Source organism: Vigna unguiculata, chromosome 2, assembly GCF_004118075.2.
Source record: "Vigna unguiculata cultivar IT97K-499-35 chromosome 2, ASM411807v1, whole genome shotgun sequence".
Lineage (NCBI taxonomy): Eukaryota > Viridiplantae > Streptophyta > Magnoliopsida > Fabales > Fabaceae > Vigna > Vigna unguiculata.
The window spans coordinates 6,034,051-6,056,194 of NC_040280.1; the positions used below are offsets into that span (position 1 = coordinate 6,034,051).

A 22,144-nucleotide genomic window follows, 5' to 3' on the forward strand; every position below is an offset into this window, starting at 1 on the left:
GGAAATTTCATCGTTAAAATTGTTTAAGCATCTAATGTTTTCGTATGTTACCTATCAAGCTTGATTTCATGCAAAACAGTGCATGCCAAAAACAAACCTGAGATTGTAATCTCATATTTGCAAAACCTTACTAGCCATCGATAAAAATTATAAAAGGTATATAGAAACTGGTAGTTTTAATTTTTAAAATTCCTATTATACATGTAGTTTTAATTCCAAATGAAGAATAACATAAAGGTACCAAGGGAGTGGAGTAACTAATCATTGAAAATGATTATTGCCAAATGCCCAACCATTAAAATTGGGTCCATTTGTTTGTACTTGGGAATGAAAAAAAAAAGAGATTGTATCCCATCAAAATGGTTGCAATATCCTTAGATTTTGATCTTATAACACAACAACATTGTACTAAATATAACCCACTTCCAATTAATTAATTAATAGTAACAAAACAAAAACACCAGAATCACTATTAGAATAAATCCAAAACCAAAATCATGCCACAAACAAAATAGCCACCTGAAATCTAATTGGGGATTAACTATGATCTTAGTTAAAGCAAGACACTGCCTTTCGGAAATTTTCCACTAGCCATATAGTGATTCAGCGATGAACTGAATTTTACGGCTTACAATGTCAGAACACACGTTGATTCCTATTCGTATCCCACTAGAATCCAAGGCAAAAATTTGGGCACCTCTTAATGTCATTTAAAAAAAAGATAAAATAAAATGAAATGAAACAGAGTATGAATCTGACACTGTGATGGCAGAAAATTAGAACATAAAAACAATAAGTTTAGCAACAAAACTACAAGACCCAGTTATCAAAATTGAAATTTGGAATCGAAAGAGGGAATTACAGATGTCAACTTACAGTGAGAAGGTCGTTCATCGTGAATTGTCAAATAAAACTGTTAGAGAGAAGAAATAGATGTCCAAAGTAGACAGTGAAACGACAATAATTGTTGTGTCTTTGGTCGGCGAAACGATAGCGAAGCAAGGCAGGGCAACCCACGAATTCTCTCACAATGCATTTTGTTTTGTCAAAATTTTAGGCATTTTATGGCCTATAAAGTCAATAAGATATGCCAATCCATAATTTGCATAATCCTACACCCACACAATCAATATTAAGTAACCAAACACGACAAAGAGAAGTAGCGAAAAGAAAACACACCACATAAACTGCCTCCGTGTCCGGCGATAAAAACCCTAATTTCTGGCGACCCAGCAGCGACAGCGGCTAGTGGTCGTTGAATCCGAATCACCCAAGACCTTCCTCGTCCAATGGCCAAAATCCTCCTCCCCTTCTGGGAGAGAACCGCAGAGGAGCCTGACCACCACATTCTCGAATGTGAGCTTTGAGCATCGACGTGAGCGTGAGCGTTGAGCGTTGAGCATTGGCGGGAGCGGAAGGGTCGAGACAAAAAGGGACGCGTTGCTGTTGACGAAACTTCTCATGATGGTCGGCGTCGTGCCAACGAAGCTTCTGATGAAGAACATAGTGTTTCGTCTCTACAGTAAATATCTGGAAGGGAGAGCGTGTGAAAGTGGGAGTGAGAAATGAGACTTAGGGTTAACATTTTTTAAAATATCATATTATTTTTATTTAAACAAATTATATAATTTTTACATACGAAACATTTTCGTAGGTAAAGTTTTTTAAAATAATTTTTATATTTTTTTTATGATATATATTTTCTACATTTATCTTCATAGATAAATTTTCATATAAAAAATTTTCATCAAAGTATATCATATTTATCTATGAAATTATTTTCGTAGATAATTTTTTTCTTGTGATTTATAGAAATTGATGTTATCTACGAAATTATATGGTAGATAAAAATAAATTATCTACGAAAAAAATTTCATAGATAATTTTTCGTAGATAATAGTCATTTTTCTTGTAGTGTGTGGGGGACCTTCTTCTGTATCAATCAAAGGAGGTTCTAGATGTTATGCTTCTTTTGTTGATGATTTTACTCATTTCACTTGGATCTATCTTATGAAATGTTGGTCTGATTATCTCACGATTTTAAAACATTTTAATGCTCTTGTAAAAACCCAACACTCTGCTACCATAAAAATATTTTGTTGTGACTTGGGGTGAATACACTTCTAATGATTTTACCACTTTACTTACCTCTAATGGAACTATACATCAGCCTCCTCCTATAAAGAGGTTGTCTGTGATCCACTTTGGCATAATGTTATAGCTAAGGAATTTACTGCTCTATATAAGACTCATACACGAGATCTCATTTCATTGCCACCAAGAAAACGTCCTATTGGATCTCATTAGGTATACAAAATTAAGACTAAATCAGATGGTTTAGTTGAAAGGTATAAAGCTAGACTTATTGCTAAAGGATATACCTAAGAGTATGGCATGGATTATGAGGAAACCTTTGCCCTGTGGCAAAGATGACTACTTTCGTACCGTGATTGTTGTTGTTTCTATTTTTCAATGGAAGATTTTTCAAATGGATATGAAGAATGCTTTTTTGAATGGGGATCTACATGAGGAAGTCTACATGATTCCACCACCAAGTGTCTCTCACAAATCTGATGAAGTTTGCAAACTTCAAAAAGCCCTTTATGGTCTTAAATAAACACCTTGTGCTTGGCTTTAGAAGTTTTCTAAAATAATTGCTTCTCTTTGTTTTGTTGCTAGTCATCATGATTCTTCATATTTGTTAAGAAAATCAATGTAGGACATATTTTGCTATCCTTATATGTTGATGATATGATCATTATTGGTGATGATTTTGATGGAATTTGATCTTTAAAAAATGCATTATCTCATTGTTTTTCTATGAAAGATCTGGGTGTACTGATTTACTGCGTTACTTTTTAGGTAATGAGGTTGCTTCTTCTTCCAAAGGTTATCTTCTGTCTTAGTACAAGTATATTGCTGACCTATTTGAACGTGTTCGGCTTACTGACAAGATTGTTGATACTTCTCTTGAGACAAGTTTTATGATATTCCTTATCAGATGGAAGTTTGAAATAGTTTGTTTATATCAAACTATTGTTGAAAGTTTGGTTTATCATACTATGACTCGTCCAAACATTGCACATGATGTTCATGTTGTTAGTTAGCTTGTTTGTTTCAGCTCCAACAAAAATCCATTGGGGTGTTATTTTTCGTATTCTCAGGTATCTTCGAGGTACTCAATTTCAGTCTCTTTTGCTTTCTTCTATGTTGTCTATAGACTTGCGTACCTATTGTGATGCAAATTGGAATGGTGATCTTAATGATAAAAAATCCACTACTGGGTGGCGTATTTTTCTTGGTGATTCACTTATATCATGGTAGAGTAAGAAACAATATGTTGCATCTCGATCGTCCACAAAAGTTAAGTATCATGCCATGACTTTGACTACATGTGAGATTATTTGGATGTATTGGTTACTTACAAATATGGGTGTCTATTTGAAAGATTCTACACCTTTACATTGTGACAATAAAAGTGTTATTCATATTACTCGCAACTATGTTTTTCATGAGCAAACCAAGCATATTGAAACAAATTTCTATTTTACTCATTATCATCTTTAACTTGGCAGTATATCTTTACCATTTGTTCCTTCGGAGTCTACAAATTGCAGATATATTTACCAAGCTGTGATCTGTTTTATGCTTTGGTTTTTTATTTGACAAACTCTCAATGCATTTAGCCATAACATTATGAGTTTTAGGGGATGTTAACATATGCCCATGTGTTTAGGTCCATTTCATTGTGGCTTTTAGGGTTAATTTTGTGTGTATATATAATATATTTCTTGTAGCATTTTATACACAACTAATAATATACAATCCTCTTCATATATTTCTTTGTTTTCTACACTTCTATCTCGCTTTTATTGAATAGATTTGGGGGTGCCAAATGGTTTCATTACCAAAATATCCCTAACTCATATCATGTTTTGTTTGGATAACTTTAATAACTATGTCACAAAAAAAATTGAGCTTTATTGTTTCGCTTGGAATGTTGTTCTCATTATTGAATCTTAACAATTCCAATGGATCATTATTCTTTCTATTATTTTACGCTATTATTTAAATTATTCAAAATAATAATCACTATTATTCACTAATAATCAAATACATATGTTTTTCAATTTATTATTAAATTGGTACTGTAACACCCCATTTAATTAAAAAAATATAATTAAAGGAAGCATCACACTGATTAATAAAAGAAAAGCGGCCTCGGAGTTTAAACCCTACTCCTTACAAGTATCCAAGAAAGTTCAAACATAAAAGGCACACCACGATGCCAAACAGGTACAAAGGTAAACGACAGTAGTTGATGATACACCCAAAAGCTAAAACAGAACATGGGTCGTGGCCCTAAAGGAAAGCCCAAATAAAAGAACTCCAGTCCGGGTAGACTATGCAGCAGAATCATCTCTCCTCTGTTGACCATGAGTACCTCTCGCATCTGCTCCCATCAATAAATTGATGATCATCGCAAAGGTAGAAGAACAACATACAATGCAATCAAACAAACAAAGGGTAAGCTAGAGCCAAAACATTTTTATCATGCAATCAAATATGCCTTCACAGTCCAATATACATATATCATCCAAGCATGTTATGACCTTTCAATCAATACACTAAGACTCGACTCATCCGGATACATATAACCTGGTCGGATTCAGTGGATGCTTGCACTTGTGGTGGATACCTCTACTCACCCTCGAGCTATGTGTTACAAGTGTTACAATGAATCAATTGCCTCACACACAAGGTTAGCCCTTAATGGGTTTCAGGCCTCCTACTACTCTCACCACAAGAGTCAGTCCGCTCTAAGTGAGACTAACTGACTCCTTAGAGTGTCAGGATGCAATCTTTACCTTGAATCCTTACCAAGTTATATAGATGGGGCACCACCATGGACACCCACTAATAGGGATCATGGAATTACGTCCCGACCACTGAAGCATGACCCTGAAATCTCACCTAGAGATTCCAAGGAATTACGTACTGACACGAACCAATCATACTCAATCAATCAAGAAAGATTTATCATACATATACATATATACATGTCACATACCAACTCTTCATAATCCACTCTTTCATGTTCCAGTGAATCCATACCAATCCATTATTCTTAAACCATAAATGTGGAATTTCATCTCATGCCAATACCATGCCACTTTAAATACCAATCATCTCGTTTGTTTCACATGCCAAGATCACACATTCTTATCATTCACCATCCATGAATCACATCACTCATACATCATTGTTCATCACATATTTTACCATAACAATTATATCCAAGCAAGTGCCAACCATCCAAGAACAAGAAATAACCCAACACCACACTTCCCTCGCCCAACTCCTCGCTCAGGCTGAAGGGTCTCGCTCAGGCGAGCCCCCTTCGCCTAGACGAGGGCTCGAAAAGGGGGAACAGTAACCTCACGCGAGATCTCGCTTAGGCGAGACCCCTCTCGCTTGGGCGAGATGTTCGCTCGCTCAGAAAGAACGTGGGTCACTTGAGCGACTACTCGCGTGAAGTAGCTTGGGCGAGCCTCTATTGATCTCCCCTAGGCGAGACATGCTCGCTTGGGCGAGAAAACCAGTGCTCACCACTGTTCTCTCGTGCAACAGTCCAATAACACAGCCCAAACAACACAATACGACATTTTATAAGCTCAAAGCAGTAAACAATCCATGAATCATGTAATATCATCAAAGACATCATGAAAAATCAAAGCTTTAACAGAACCCTAACTTCCCTTACTTGGAAATAAGCTAACAAGGACTTCGACACCCAATAGCCGAGCACGGCAACTCACGAAACAGATTTATGAACTGAACAAGATAGCGGAACAGATTTTAAAATGAGTTTACTACGAAACCCTAACTGGAAAATACTAAAATATGCCTAGAGAGGAGAAGTATGAGCTGAAGAATAACTTACATGGAGCAAGAAATGAGGTTGAGCTACTTGACCAAGATTGGGGCTAAACCCTAATAGAGCCTCTGTAGGAAAATGGGGAGTGTGAGAGTATTGTTTCTGCAAGAATGACAGAAGTGAAAGGGGTTTGGCTGCCCTAGGGGCCTTGGACACTCTATAGGCCAGCCCTTAGACCTATTAGATTAGGGGCAATCCTTTAAAGATTAGGACAGAAAAAAAAAAGAGTTTTACAATAGGTTTAACATGTTAACAAAATAATACCCTAAAAAATATTAAACACTTTTTGTACAACAAATACATTAACAACTTTTATTTATTGGAATGACTTTTATTTTCTAAATAAATAATTTCAACCAATCTAATAATCAATTTAAATTACAATTACCAACAAGGACATTTTGCTAATCACCAATTTATATGTATTACTTTTTATTTTTTAATTTATCACATCGGTGAGTGACAAACTTTGATAAACTTTCCTAATAAATTTTAGGTTTAATTATGCCTTTGGTCCTCATTTTAGAGTCAAAATCTCAAAATGGTACCCAAATTTTTAAAAGTCTCAAAATGGTTCCCTTTTTTGTTGAAACGTCTCACGTTTGCCCTTCCCGTTAAGTCAAGGTTGACGCCATCAGAGGGAGTGCCACGTGTCAGTTCCTCGATTTTTTGAATTTTTTTTTGAATTTTTTTTTATTTTGAATTTTTTTTTTGAATTTTTTTAAAAAAATCAAAAAATTGCCATGTGTCAAGCTGTCATCGTGCCACGTGGCAGTGACAGTGACACGTGTCAGTATTACGCCACGTGTCATTTTGTTAGTTTCAATTTGGTCCCTTTATTTTAATTTGTCTCAATTTAGTCCCAATTTTTGTAAAAATTAGCAATTTTCTCCCCCTTCAAATTGAAACAAAATTTAATTTTATATAAATGTTATACAAATATTTTTATTAAATTTGATATTTGTATTCAAATTGATATTTTTATTATATATTTTTAACATAGCTAAGTTTAGTTAAAATTCTGTTTCACATTCAACTTTACTTAAAATTGTTTTAAAATTTTAAATTTATATGTGTTTTATTGTAATATGAACTAGGTAATTTATGAATTTTTTTTTCTATTAACATTATTTTCTATTAACAACTTTTAAACCATTTTAAATAAAGTTCAATGTAAAATATTAATTAAATGAACTTAATTTGGTTAAAAATATTTACTTGAAATATCAATTTTGATGAAAATATTTGTGTACATTTATACAGAAATTAAATTTGATTTCAATTTGGAGAGGGACAAAATTGCTAATTTTTACAAAAATTGGGACAAAATTGAGACAAATTAAAATAAAGGGACCAAATTGAGACTAAGAAAATGACACGTGGCGTAATACTGACACGTGTCACTGTCACTGCCACGTGGCACGATGACTGCTTGACACGTGGCAATTTTTTTAATTTTTTTAAAAAAAATTTAAAAGAAAATTAAAAATAAAAGAAAATTTAAAAAAAAATAATAAAAAAATTCAAAAAATCGAGGAACTGACACGTGGCACTCCCTCTAACGGCGTCAACGTTGACTTAACGGCAAGGGCAAACGTGAGACGTTTCAACAAAAAAGGGGACCATTTTGAGACTTTTAAAAATTGGGTACCATTTTGAGATTTTAACTCCAAAATGGAAACCAAAGGCATAATTAAACCTAAATTTTATCACTTTCAACTCCGTCTCTATTCAAATAAACAATACAAATTATACCTCAAAATACACTTAAATCATTCTCCTTTTAAATCATAATTCCAAAGAAACACATCTATCTAACAGTCGATACAATAATATTTGATATATATATATATATATATATTGATTTAATATGTTTAATGAATTCAATATACATAATTAATTTAATGTTAAATTATTTAATATATTAAATCTTGAAGGATTAGTTATTGACATGTGCCGGAGAATGGCTCGGTTGGGTCGTCCAAAACATTATTAGCTGACAGCAGATAATTCGTAATTATCTAGGAAGGGTATATAGGGGATTAAACATTTAACGAAGGGCACTTCCGGTAATCTACGTGGGAATAAAATCCCTGCCTGGTCGCCATGTCATTATCACGCAGATTTGTAAATGCCACTTCAATTTTTTCTCTTTTCCCCTTTTTTTTCTTTTTCCCTTTTTTCATTTCTCTCTTTTCTGTGTTGTAATCCCTCAAATTTGGACACACAAAAAGGTAAGAAAACAGAGAAAGAAAGTGATAGAGTGACCCCGGTGAGACAAAAAAATGATTCATTTTAAGAATCAGAAATCCCCTTATGGACCATGCAGAAAAATTTGCACTCTTTGAGTATTGAGCAATAGGCATCAGAAAAAAAGAGACAAAAAAAAAACAGTGGTTAGTTAAGTTTTTTTCCATCACTCACTGGTCAACTAAGGTTGCTTTTTTTGAAGCTTTTTCCACCATCCTTGGAACATAGTGTTTTTCTTTTTTCTATTCTCAGTTTCTCTCCTCAGCAATGAAAACTGAGAAGGGGGAGACACAGTTGGTGTGAAGTGCATTAGTGTTAGTGCCATTAACAGAAAGACAGAGAAGAAAAAAAAGGAAAATGAAAGTTGCAACAAGAAAGAGAAAGAGAAAAATTAGGGCTAGTATTGATTAGAGTAGTAGACTAATGTGTTAATTAATTATTTTTGTGTTTTTTATTATTGTGAAGCTCATGGGAGACAAGAGCGTATCAAGGGAAATCCTAAAAATTCGATCTTTTCTTATCTGTTAATATAAATAAAAAAGTGTCAACAGAGAAAAGTAGCATAAAAAGGGCATAAAATAAAAAGCAGCAGTGTGTAGACTAGACTGAGAGACAGAGTTGGACCAAACAAAACTTGGTTCCTATGGTTCATTGTACAGCCACCCTTTCTTTCCTGTTACAGGTAAACAAAACGTAAGCATTATTAGTATTTCTTTCTTTCTACAAAACCCCATTACTGCTATCTATGTCTCTCTCTCTCTTTCATTGGTTTGTGTGTGTTTGTGTTTTGGGGTCAGTGTCCCTGCTTGGAATATTATATGCAAGAGGAAGTGTGAACCAGTTTCACGCCTACATAGCATGATTATTGGTTAGAGTTCTCCTGTGTTTTTTAATGTGATCCTCAGCACTAGTGTGAGACAAGGCCAAGTGTTTGTGTGTAGGGGAGGAGAGAGATGGGGGGTGAGGGAGGTGGTGGCGTGGCTCTTAGGAATTTGAGCTGTTTTTCCATCTTTTGAGACCCGTGCTTGTTTCTGAGCTTGGAAAGTTTTCTTCTTTTAATTCTGGGTTTTGTTTCTTTTTCCATGCTTCTTTTTGTCTTGGTGGTTTTTGAAGTGGGTTTTGCTTGTTAGGAGAGAGAAAGAGAGGCAATTGGTCAATCCTTCATCATGCTTGGTGTGTTTGTGCTTGCCCTTTCTGATGTTTTGGATCACGAAAAACAATGCTGTAATGATGCTTTTACATGGAGTTTGGTTCTGTGACCCTTTTTCTTTTCTAGCACAACCAGAAAAAAGTGTCTGTATTTTTGTCATAACTTTAAAGAAAGTTAACACCCTATGTGAGCACTAACTATATAAATTTCTCTTGCTGGGGCTTCTCTAAATATAGATATGAAGGGGGCAGCAGGGGAGCAGGGGAATAACACAGCATAGCAGCTCAGGGAAACTAGGCAGAGTGTGAATTTCTTGCTGATGGGTCTTAGTTTGAAGATGCAGAGCCACCATCCTGTGGCTTTGAGGTTGTATGATCAAATGGGGTCTAAAAGAAAGTACACTTTTATTCAGGCTCATAGAGCTTGGCTTCCAAAGTTCTTGCTGCTGTGGATCCTGCTAATGGCTTTGATCAGTTGGTGCATCTTTAGCAAAATGGATGATGACACTAAAGTCAGAAGGAAGGAGGTGCTGGGTAGCCTCTGTGATCAAAGGGCAAGAATGCTTCAAGATCAGTTCAGTGTTAGTGTTAACCATGTCCATGCCCTTGCCATCCTCGTTTCAACCTTCCATTACTACAGATACCCTTCTGCCATTGACCAGGTTATTGCTTATTTTTCTGCTCTAATTTTTTATTTGAAACGAGGTAAGCATTATAATATGTGTAATGGTTTGAAAGAAATGAAAGACTATTTGGCTATACATAGTTCAAATTGGTAAATAACTCCATCCATTTGCATACGTCTTGACTATTTTTCATCGTTCATTATAAAATAGGAAACCTTTGCCGAGTATACAGCCAGGACTGCATTTGAACGGCCATTACTGAGTGGTGTGGCATATGCACAAAGAGTTGTTAAATCTGAGAGAGAGAGATTTGAGAAAGAACATGGATGGGTTATAAAGACAATGGAAGAGAAGTCTTCACTGGTTAGAGATGAGTATGCCCCGGTGATATTTGCACAAGAAACTGTCTCATATCTTGAGTCTCTTGATATGATGTCTGGAGAGGTAGATCACAACTCTCTGGAACATCTACTTTATTTTGTCCTATTCCCATTTCAAAGTTTGGTTTTTTGCATGGTTCAGGAGGACCGAGAAAACATTTTAAGGGCTAGAGCCACTGGAAAAGCAGTTCTGACGAGCCCTTTCAGGCTGCTGGGTTCTCACCATCTTGGTGTGGTTTTAACATTTCCTGTATACAAGTCCAAGCTCCCTCAGAAGCCAACAGTGGAAGAACGCATCGAAGCAACTGCTGGGTGGGCTCTAATTTCTCTTCTGATTTATTTTTGAAGTTTTCTTGTGATATTCTTGGCAATTTTTTTGTGTCAGCTGGTATAGTACACGACTCTTCTTGTTCTGCATGTGTTGTTTTCATAGCCTAAATAATGATGACAAAAGTGGTGACAAGTGCCAATGTACTAGTTTTTTCGGAACAAATCTGTAATTGAATATAATTTTGCCACATCTGAAAGCCTGTGCTGCTTCTTATTTCCATTGGATCACTAGTCATGCTAATTATTAAATTGTTCCTCCAGTATTTGTATTTTAATGAACTTAATAAACTTAATTTGAATTGAATTCAGTTCTGTATGTAACTGCCAGGGTGCATGTGTGGCTTTATGTTTAATGTAAACTAGTAGTTTTCCAATTTATTGAACAAATTTCTAATGGACATCAGATATGTTGGAGGATCCTTTGATGTTGAGTCCCTTGTTGAGAATTTACTTGGGCAACTTGCTGGTAACCAAGCAATTTTGGTGAATGTATATGATATCACAAACTATACTAATCCACTAATAATGTATGGCAAGCCCTATGAAGAAGGTGATATGTCTCTGGCCCATGAAAGCAAGCTTGATTTTGGAGACCCTTACAGGAAACATCAGATGATATGTAGGTAGGTGCTTCTGGTTGCTGTGCTTTTTTCAGTCAAAAGCTTCAATATTGTTACTTGTCAAGAGATAATTATCATCAAATTTTGAATAGGTACCATCAGAAGGCGCCAACAAATTGGATAGCTGTTACCACGGCATTTCTATTCTTTGTGATTCTTATATTAGTGGGGTACATTTTATACGGTGCTGGAAATCATATTGTCAAAGTGGAGGATGATTTCCATGAAATGCAGGAATTGAAGGTTCGAGCAGAATCAGCCCATGTTGCCAAGTCCCAGGTAATTTTCCTTACATATCTTTATCATGGTTCATTATTTTAAAAGGATTGCTTTCTGATCACAGTAACCTAAATTTTGTTTTTAATTTCAGTTTCTAGCTACGGTCTCTCATGAAATCAGAACACCCATGAATGGTATCTTAGGTAACTTCATGAGTCTGCCTATATCTTGTTAACAAAATGTGATATATGCTCTCATAACTTGCATTTTTCCACTGATGATGATGATGATGAGATGATGGCATTTAACTCCAAATTACTGTAGGAATGCTTGCTCTGCTTCTAGATACAGAATTGAGTTCAACCCAACGGGATTATGCTCAGACTGCTCAGGCATGCGGAAAGGCACTGATAACATTAATAAATGAGGTGCTGGACAGAGCTAAAATTGAAGCTGGCAAGTTAGAGCTGGAGGCCGTTCCATTTGATCTTCGTTCCATACTTGATGATGTTCTTTCCCTTTTCTCTGAGAAATCTAGACACAAAGGTTTAGAGGTATGCTTAATTGTTGATCATCCTACTACAAATAGCTCAAGATTGTTTTTCTCTTTTTAAGTTATAAAATTTCACCGTTCTCTCTTTATTTACTGATGAACTTATATTGTTCTTTTCATCTCTTCCTCACTTTTCTTGGGGTGTTATTCCATTGGATGTTCATGTTCTTGATGCTCATACTGATCCTCAACCCGAACTTTGATTGTGGAAGTAAAGCTGGCTGTGTTTGTTTCTGATAAAGTACCGGATATTGTCATGGGGGATCCCGGAAGATTCAGACAAATAATAACAAATCTTGTTGGCAACTCTGTTAAAGTAGGTGGAATTTCGAAGTTTATCTGTCTGATGTTATTTGCATTTGGAAATGTCATTCCGACTGTTTCATTTTCTTACGTTTAGATTTATCTTTTTCTCTTCTTCTTAGCTGGCTAGTGAGGAAGAGAGCAATGATTTTAGTTCTCAAATCCTTCGTATTCATTTGCTCTATTGCATCCATTGAATTCATTCACAAGTACTTGTTAATGATATTACTAATTAATTTGCACATCTTGCAGTTCACTGAACATGGACATATATTTGTGAAAGTCCATCTAGGGGACAATAGAAAGTGCATAATGAATGGAAAACATGAGACTTTTCTGAATGGAGAATCAGATGAAGTTTTCCTTATATCTGATGATTATCATTTCAAAACCTTAAGTGGACGTGAAGCAGCAGACGAACGGAACAGTTGGGATAATTTTAAGCACCTAATTGCTGATGAAAAATGTTGCCTTGATTCTTCAAGAGAAATGGTGGCTACTTGTGAAACATCTGAACAAGTTACGTTGAGGGTGTGTGTGGAAGACACAGGAATTGGAATCCCCTTTTCAGCACAGGATAGGATATTCATGCCTTTTGTGCAGGCTGACAGCTCAACTTCACGAAATTATGGGGGCACTGGTATTGGCTTGAGTATTAGCAAATGTCTAGTTGAACTAATGGGTGGTAAGATAAACTTCATAAGCCGACCCCAGATTGGGAGTACTTTCTCGTTTACCGCAGTTTGTGGAACATTTAAGAAAAGTCTGGTTACTGACATGAAGAAAAATTTGGAAGATCTTCCTTCAAGTTTTAGAGGGCTGAAAGTCATTGTTGTTGATGGAAAACCTGTTAGAGCTGCTGTGACAAGATACCATTTGAAGAGACTAGGTATACTAGTTAAGGTTGAAAATAGCATCAGTAAGGCTGTTGCTTTATGTGGTAAGAATGGTTCTCTGAACTCCGGGTAAGTTCTATTTTTCCTTCTTTATTTTTTGTTTGGATAGAATTGGTGTAAATTATGAAGAAACTGGAAGTGATATCAACTTTTTTATATTGTTCTAACACATGCTTGTGGTTTTAAAAAAGTTCTTTAAACTGACTATGCAACTTTAAACATATTCTGCAGTTTTATCAGGATGTTGTTGTTGAAACTCTCACATGGCTTACCTTAATTACTGGGTGTGCCTTATATACCTATTGAGCAACTTTGTTTAATGCCAATTGGTTTTAAGATGCAATTTGTCAGCAATGCCGTGCTATGGTGCCTCATTATGTTCAATAATGTGTTGGCATAGTCATGACTCAATTGCCAAGTTTCAATATGGATACTTTCAATACCAGTGGGGTTTTAAATGTCTATTGATTATGTTTCAGTTGTCTTCAATTTGAAATCAAAGACATATTTGTTGTTTGTGTGTGTTACTTGGTAGTTTTTCATTCTTATGGCTTTTATTATTCTTGTAAGTTATATTTGTGAAATTGCTTGTGACTATTTTTTTACTACATTTTGAGAAGATGTGCAATTACAAAATATTTTTTGCTCAAGTTGCATGGTTGAGTTCATTCACCAGTGAAACTACTTGGATGTGGCAGAATGTTCCTGCCAGATATCATCATGGTTGAGAAGGACACATGGATATCTGGAGAAGATGGGATTTTCAATATGTGGAAACAGAATGGTCACATGTTTAAGATGCCTAAAATGATCCTTCTGGCAACCAATATTAGTAACACTGAATTTGACAAAGCTAAGGCCATGGGTTTCACTGATACTGTGATCATGAAGCCTCTGAGAGCTAGTATGGTGGCTGCTTGTCTTCAGCAAGTTTTGGGGATGGGGAAGAAGAGGCAGCTTGGGAAAGACATGCCTAATGGCTCTGCTTTTCTACACAGCCTTCTCTATGGAAAGAAAATCTTGGTGGTCGATGACAACGGGGTAAACCGGAGGGTTGCTGCAGGTGCTCTGAAAAAGTTTGGAGCTGATGTGAAGTGTGCTGAAAGTGGCAAAGCAGCACTTGAAATGCTTCAATTGCCTCACAATTTTGATGCTTGCTTCATGGACATTCAAATGCCAGAAATGGATGGGTATGGATTCTTTTCTTGCTTTATTATATATTATTTATACTGAAGTACTTAGAAAATTGTAGATCCATATAGTTGAGAAGTCTAAATCTTACATTAAGTAAAAATGAACAACATATAAAGAAGAAGACCCATAAATCTATTAAGGTTTTGGGTTGGAGGTGGTGTCTATTCCTTTTGGGAATTTGGACTCGTGTCTCATTAATGTTGTCTTTTCTTGGAAAATCCTCTCTTGAAAGACCTATCAGATGATAAAATGGATGAAGTTTTCATGGCTACTCTTGCCCTGAAAGTTACTGAATAGCATTTAATGTTTATTACATACATAAGATCTCTTAGATATAAGACTTTTGTAGATATAATGTCAATGTAAAAATCTAAATTTTCTCCATATCTTGGTTTGTTCAAACTTGTAAACAGTTGTGAATGCTGAGGAGAAGAATATGTTGTTAAGTTGTAATTCATGGAAACAAAATTACTGTTTTTACACATTCTGCAGATTTCAAGCAACTAGCCAAATTCGGATGATGGAGAGCAAGGCAAATGAGGAGATGAACAATGGGAGTGAGTGGCATGTGCCTATATTGGCCATGACAGCTGATGTGATCCATGCCACATATGATGAGTGCTTGAAACGTGGCATGGATGGATATGTCTCAAAGCCATTTGAGGAAGAGAATCTGTATCAGGAAGTTGCAAAGTTTTTCAAAACAAAGACCATCTCAGACTCATAACAACAATGTGCTTCTTACTTGGCAACCAACTAGAAGATTGGAGACAACACATTTCACTATGATTTCTACTACAACTTTCTTCACATGTTGCATGTAACTTGTTCTTGTGCTTTGATGCATGGAGTAACACTTGTTTTCCCAACATATATTTGAGTTCATTGATGAGGGATCATACTAACAGCTGCAGTTTGGTATTGTTAGAGTAAATTGTATACCACGCTACACCCCCCAATTGTGTACAGATTATGGGTAGGGTACGAGTGAAATTATGTAAATTCAATGTTTTTTCCCTTATATTATTACTTCCCCACCCATCATTTAGAAGGCTTTTTATGTATAGGTGACATGTAATAGATTTCATCACTGATATTTAAAAGATGTGTGCTTATGTTTAGTGTAGAATATCTTTGGTGCATGGAAGAAAGGCCAAATGACAGTTTTGTTTGTTAAACAAATCATTATTTATTTATATGAAGTTGAAGTAATTATTCATTTGCATGTAATTCGCTTCACATTATTTATGAGAAGCTGAACTAATTTTTTTGGTGCTGATGAGTGTCTTTTGAGAACATTGTTGAGGAACAATACCAAAAATTCAAAGACTTGCTAAAATTTTAGTGTAAATTATTTTTGCAAATTTACATCAGTGTGATTGGAATAAGAAGCAGGAAAAGTGATGAGTTCCGATTAAATGTGTTTTGATTGGCAGTTTTGAATATGTTAATCAAATTTGTAGGAAAGAATAGGCTGAACAAAATATATGAACTGAATTTTTATACAATTGTGTTGAGCTAAAAACCTGAATTGTATCATACTCGTAGGATAAAATCTCTAATAAATATTCATAATATATATATATATATATATAAGAATTTTTGAATATTTTTTATATATACTCCATATGTAAACAAAACAGGTAACAATATGAATTATTTTTTAGAAGACGAATACTTTGACACGTTGTCATTCTTATATATCGAATTAAATAGAATTAATTCATTATCATTTTGCAACAAAGTTGAGTTTTATTTGGACTTTTCCTTGTGATGTTTTGGCACATATTTGGCAAACAATTGAGTGATGCAGGAATGCAAGGGTTAGGTATAACACTCTTTTCATTCTCTTCTCTAATTTCATGATTTTATAAGATAGTCACTGAGAAAATTCTGGTGCAAATGCACCTGATAGAGGGAAATGGTACTAAAGTCAAATATTTAATATGAATTGAAAAATTTTCCTAATTTAACTAATTAGGTGAACATCATTTCCTCCCCTTGAATAAAATTATGGAATATTAACCAGTCCCAACTTTTAATGTATAATTATAATTTATAATAGGGTAAATAAGTGATTTCATATATATATATATATATATATAACATACAAAAATATTCTTTTGCTGAATTTTAAAAATATAGCACAAATACACATTAGTGGGTTAAGAAGTGGTGAAAAAAAAATTAAGAACAGAGGACCAACTTTTAAGTTATAGAAGAAAGTTTGTTAGCAGTTATTGACCTTTAATATCAACAGCTTAAAGAAGGAGAGAGAAAGAGAAAGTAAAGTCAATATTCAATTACCATTTCTGGTCCAAATGCAAGTTTCTCAAAGTAATGTTTTATCTTTAAACTCTTTTCTTTCACATGAAATTTGAAGTCAAATTTTCATCCAATTTCAAGCCTTTCTTTTATTTGACAAAACCTTCCAATGAGTTGCAGAAAGTGAGATTAGTTAAAAGAAAAAACAAATGGGTGCAGAAGAAAAAAGAGAGATAATGAACATGGAGCAAAGAAAATGAAAAAAAAAAAAAATTATCTTTTTCAAAGTTTGTGTCAAAACATATGAACATTACCTAACATGACATAGATTCTCCAACATTGGGACACCACCTTTTAGTTGCGGCCCTAATCAGGCTTAATTACCAACATATCATTGACTTAAAGATGTGATCACAGAATGGGAAACCAAAATGGCAAATGCACCAAATTAGGTAAACTTTCATAACATCAAAATTAAACATGTTTGATTGATTCCAGAAGTTGTCTTCATTTCATTCTTAAAATTCACAGAACTTGTATCATATTTATTTATATAAATCAAATATGTCCATGATTGAATCCTCTTCACCTTTGACTTTAACTCACCCTCCATAACACACTACTGAAATTTTGGCCTTTAAATACAGAGATCATAGATGGATTTTTCTATATCTTCTTAATTTTGGTTCATCACCATGACTTTTGGTTGGTGCTTCTCTGTGTGCATCTTATTTGTCTTGGTGGGTTTGAGATTAGAAGAAGCTAATGCTCAGTTTCTTAGAGAAGTTGGAACAAAAAAGTTAGCTTACTGGTCAATAGTGGTGGATCAATCAGGCCATGGAAACTTCACCACAATACAATCTGCCATTGATTCAGTCCCTTCTCAGAACATGTATTGGGTTTCCATCAAGGTGAAGGCTGGTATCTATAGGTAAAACTATAATATTCTCTCACATATTATTTGGTTTCTTCCATCTAGGGTTTTAAATTTAAATTTAGAATGAGAAAAATATAATTAAGAAAAGAAGAGAGACCCTACAAGATATATGGTCACTCAATATTTTTTAAGAAAAATATTCATTAATAACACCAATCAAATATTCCATTATGAAATTTTATAACTTAAAAAGACAATAGAATATATGAAAAATATATTAGGTTTTCTTATTGGTATAGATTTTCTAACGAAATAAAATGGACAAGCAACATTATGATATAAAAAATTAACAAATTGGTGCATAATATCAGTGTAAATCATTTGTTGCATTAGTACATGAATATTTTGTTGATTGTGTGAATGCTTTAATCTTGTTTTTGTTTCAGAGAAAAAGTGAAGATTCCTTATGATAAGCCTTACATCATATTGAAAGGGGAGGGAAAGAGAAGAACTTTTGTTGAGTGGGATGACCATCATAATACCTCACAGAGTCCTACGTTTGTAGCCATGGCTGACAACCTTGTTGTCAAGTCCATCAGCTTTAGGGTAAGAATCTTCTATCTACTGTTTCATTTTTCCTATTTTTAGCTCAAATTAATATTATTGCCTCTTTATATTTTTTTCCTTAATTAAATTATTCCCTTGCCTTCAATTTTTATTTAGTTGTTTATGATTTTTAAAATATATTCCCTTATTTAAGCCATGATATCACCAAATATTTGGCAACAATTTGCCCAATTCATGTGATATTTAAGAGAGAGATAAATGCATATTATTAGGCATGGAATAGTCTATTAAATAATATGCTATTTTCTTACTTTACCTAGGTCAATGAAGCAATAATGTTATGAATTGAAAATCCTACCTTTTATCTTTTCTTACGAAAGAAAAAAAAAAACTTTATTTTGTTTATTAGAAGAGTTAAAAACTGATGGCATCGATTTTTCTTTTAGAAAAGAAATTACATCTTTAGTTATTAGTAAAAATTGTCATTAAATATTAAAATTTAAATATAAAGATTAATTTTTTGTTTTTACAAAATTATATAATTATGATATTTATTATATATATATATATATATATATATATAACATAATGAGTTAATATAATTATTTTTTTTACAATAAATTACTTTATTAATTAATAATTAAAAGCTTAATTTATTTTTTAATTAGTAATTAATAATTTAAATTATAATATTACTTTATATTTATATCATCTAAATAGAAAAATAAAAAAAATATTTTAAATTTATTTTTTCATTATAATGAGTTAAAACAAATACAAGCTGACACTGTCATTAATTCGTCAACATATGTTATTAAATTAGTATTGGTGTGACGAACCGGACAAATAAATGATAATCTTGGTCATTGAGTTGATCTTAGAGTTATATGAAATCTAAATCCAAATTACGAAGATCACCATAAATAATATTGTGATGTAGGAATAACGTAAATGCTCCTAAAGATCTAGTCTCATGGTTAATTAACCTCTTAATCTCCTTCTAGGTTTTGTTTAAAAATACAATTTTTTTTGTTTAATTTAGCAAAATAACATTAAAATGTGCTAATTTTGTTAACTTTGTGTCTGAGCAACAGAATTCATACAACAACCCAACAAATAGGAAACTCATTAAGCCTGCTGTGGCTGCAATGGTTAGTGGAGACAAGTCTTACTTTTTCAGAGTTGGTTTCTTCGGTTTGCAAGACACTTTATGGGACGACACAGGAAGACATTACTACAAGCTTTGCACCATTCAAGGTGCCATTGATTTTATTTTTGGTGCAGGCCAATCATTATTTGAGGTAACAATAACAATAATAATTTTTTTTATCAATAAATGGTAGTAGTTAGTTTTTTGTTAATGGGAGAATTGAATCCACAACTTATTCTACCCTTTTGGTTTCAGATCTTTTAAACCAATTTTATATCTCTTAAATTAATAGAAAAAATTGATCAAGAACCTCTCTTACCATTTTTTCAATTTTTACCACTTGTTCAACCTTGTAGCTCCATACAATAACAATAATACTAATAAGTATTATATTATATAATTTTGGTTGGTTATCCAAATGTGAGTCTAAATCTTACGTTAAGTAAAAATGAGAAAATTTAACAATATATAAAGATGAAAATCCATAAATTTACTGTTTTAAAGTTTTGTTGAGAGTAATGTCAATCCATTATGTGTAGATTAGGCTTATGTCTCATTGGTGTTGTATATTCTCTTTCTAGATCCAACCGTTTCGACCCTCAAATTTGAAATTTTTAGTTTTGTTTGATATCATGAAAAAATGGTTTGATGTATGAGTGATTTTGATGAACATGTGTTGTTTTGTTGGTAGAGGTGTTCCATATCCGTGATAGGTGGGGCACTAGATGCTGGGTTACCGGGGTTCATCACAGCACAAGGGAGAACAAATTCAGAAGATGGAAATGGGTTTGTTTTCAATTATTGCCATGTGTTTGGAAATGGAACAACTTATTTGGGGAGACCATGGAGAAGTCATGCTAGGGTTTTGTTTTACAAGACCAACTTCTCCAACGTTGTACAACCTGCTGGGTGGGATGCATGGAGATATCATCCAAATGAGTATGTTTGTATTCCTTCTCTCTCTCAATTAATCCCACATATATATAGATATTATGTCAACATATGAACTAATTCATTCATGTTAATATATAAATATATCTTAAGCATATGCAAACACTTGTTAGATCACCCAAAATCACAATATTATAAAATTTGTGACAAGAAAAAATATATCAAATTTATATAAAAAATTAAGAAAGTTATTTTGAAAAAAAAATAATCAAAATCTTTTGGTTGAATCTGCCATACTTTGTGATTTAATATAAGGCATTTGCAGGGGTAACATAACATTTGCAGAGTATGGGAATTTTGGGCCAGGTTCTGACACTTCTCAAAGAGTGAGTTGGATGAAGAAGTTGGATCTAGAAACAATTGAGAGTATGACAAGCACCAAGTTCATTGACACTGATGGCTGGCTTCAGAAACAACCATTCTAATGCAAAAATGATTTCACCAATATTGTTATACAAAAAAGTTAATTAACTTTTTTAATTCAGTAATGTACTTACCTTTTATGTAGAGAGAATTAGTTGAAATATATAGTTTTATTAGTGTGATTAGATTTGTCTTTTATAATTTTTGTCTCAAATCCAACTCATATTTTACTTTGCCACGAACAATTTTTTTCTGGATTTTTTGTCATTTAACACGTCTCCGCTTTGTCCGAAATAACATTACTACTTTTACTAATTTACAGAACTGCCACCAGATAAATATCCTCACCATCTTATCTTATTTTCAAAAATGTCACTGAACACACATTTCTATTATTATATTTATTATTTTTATTATAAGTTTATTATTATTAGAGTTATATATATTAATATTATTATTTATTAGCAGTATTATTATTATTTATTACATTTATTATTTTTACTATTATTATCAGTATTGATAATATTACTATTATTATTATTATTTATTGGCATTATTATTTTTATTATTATGATTATTAGTAGTAGTATTATTTTAATTGAAAACATAATTACTATTAATAATATTATTACATTAATAATAATATTAGTATTTATAATATTACTACTATATTTATTATTATTATTAGTATTAACAGCATTATTATTATTTTTATTATTCAATTATTTTAATTAATAACATTATTAGTATTAATAATATTATTATTATTAGTTTTTATATTATTATAATAGGTATTTATATTATTGTTATTATTAGTATTTATTATTATTATTAGTATATTATTATTTATCATTAGTATTATTGTTATCATTGTCATTATTATTAATAATATTACTATTATTATTTTATTATTAATATCACCATTATTATTAGTACTATTCTTATTATAATAAATAGTATTATTGCATTACTTCTTATTATAATAATAGTATTATCATACTTATTATTATTATACTTCTTATTATTACATTTATTATTTTTGTTACGATTATTTATATCGATAATATTACTATTATTATTATTATTATTATTTAATTTATTTATTCGAATTATTATCTTTTTATTATGATTATTAGTAGTATTATTTTAATTAATAGCATAATTAATATTAATAATATTGTTACATTTAATAATAATATTTTGTTTATATTGTTATTATATTTATTGTTATCAATGCAATTACTACTATTGTTATTAGTTTTATTATTATTATAAATTTTAATAATAATAATTATTATTATTATTATCATTAACAATTATTAGGATATTGTTATTATTATTATTTGTAAATTGTAATTTCTTTTATTATTTTTATTCTTACTATTTTTAGTACATTTATTTTAATATTATTTATAAATTTTATTATTTCTGCTAAATTTTAATATATAATAGAAAGTAAAATAAGTAAACATATCCTTATTACAAAAACTAATGTATACTTATCTTTCTGTTA

The 22,144-nt window shown here is 32.5% G+C and overlaps 2 protein-coding genes across 5 annotated transcripts; both read left to right on the forward strand.

Moving 5' to 3' along the window:
• Positions 1 to 8,773: 8,773 nt before the first annotated feature.
• Positions 8,774 to 15,670, forward strand: LOC114173506 (histidine kinase 4-like). 4 transcript variants are annotated; one of them, XM_028057958.1, is made up of 12 exons: positions 8,774 to 8,870; positions 9,575 to 9,999; positions 10,174 to 10,407; positions 10,486 to 10,655; positions 11,078 to 11,296; positions 11,386 to 11,572; positions 11,664 to 11,715; positions 11,837 to 12,066; positions 12,283 to 12,381; positions 12,621 to 13,333; positions 13,963 to 14,454; positions 14,951 to 15,670. In XM_028057958.1, the coding sequence occupies exons 2-12, from the start codon at positions 9,658 to 9,660 to the stop codon at positions 15,183 to 15,185; spliced, it is 2,973 nt and encodes a 990-aa protein (XP_027913759.1). In that variant the 5' UTR covers positions 8,774 to 8,870; positions 9,575 to 9,657; the 3' UTR covers positions 15,186 to 15,670. The 4 variants fall into 4 exon arrangements, with proteins under 4 accessions (XP_027913759.1, XP_027913760.1, XP_027913758.1 ...); XM_028057959.1 differs by having other exon boundaries at positions 8,799 to 8,881; XM_028057957.1 differs by lacking the exon at positions 8,774 to 8,870 and adding an exon at positions 8,913 to 9,481.
• A 1,702-nt stretch (positions 15,671 to 17,372) lies between these two features.
• On the forward strand, positions 17,373 to 20,797 carry LOC114173507 (probable pectinesterase 29). The gene is made up of 5 exons (XM_028057961.1): positions 17,373 to 17,654; positions 18,047 to 18,206; positions 19,262 to 19,468; positions 20,009 to 20,256; positions 20,534 to 20,797. The coding sequence occupies exons 1-5, from the start codon at positions 17,419 to 17,421 to the stop codon at positions 20,691 to 20,693; spliced, it is 1,011 nt and encodes a 336-aa protein (XP_027913762.1). The 5' UTR covers positions 17,373 to 17,418; the 3' UTR covers positions 20,694 to 20,797.
• The last annotated feature ends 1,347 nt before the right edge of the window (positions 20,798 to 22,144 follow it).

Bases quoted from the DNA above. Each gene is read 5' to 3' on its own strand.
- LOC114173506 (XM_028057958.1), top strand. From the start codon at position 9,658: ATGGGTCTTAGTTTGAAGATGCAGAGCCACCATCCTGTGGCTTTGAGG. The intron at 11,716-11,836 runs GTAACTTCATGA...AAATTACTGTAG, and splicing joins ACCCATGAATGGTATCTTAG to GAATGCTTGCTCTGCTTCTA. The intron at 14,455-14,950 runs GTATGGATTCTT...CACATTCTGCAG, and splicing joins CAAATGCCAGAAATGGATGG to ATTTCAAGCAACTAGCCAAA.
- LOC114173507 (XM_028057961.1), top strand. From the start codon at position 17,419: ATGACTTTTGGTTGGTGCTTCTCTGTGTGCATCTTATTTGTCTTGGTG. The intron at 17,655-18,046 runs GTAAAACTATAA...TTTTTGTTTCAG, and splicing joins GTGAAGGCTGGTATCTATAG to AGAAAAAGTGAAGATTCCTT. The intron at 18,207-19,261 runs GTAAGAATCTTC...TCTGAGCAACAG, and splicing joins TCAAGTCCATCAGCTTTAGG to AATTCATACAACAACCCAAC.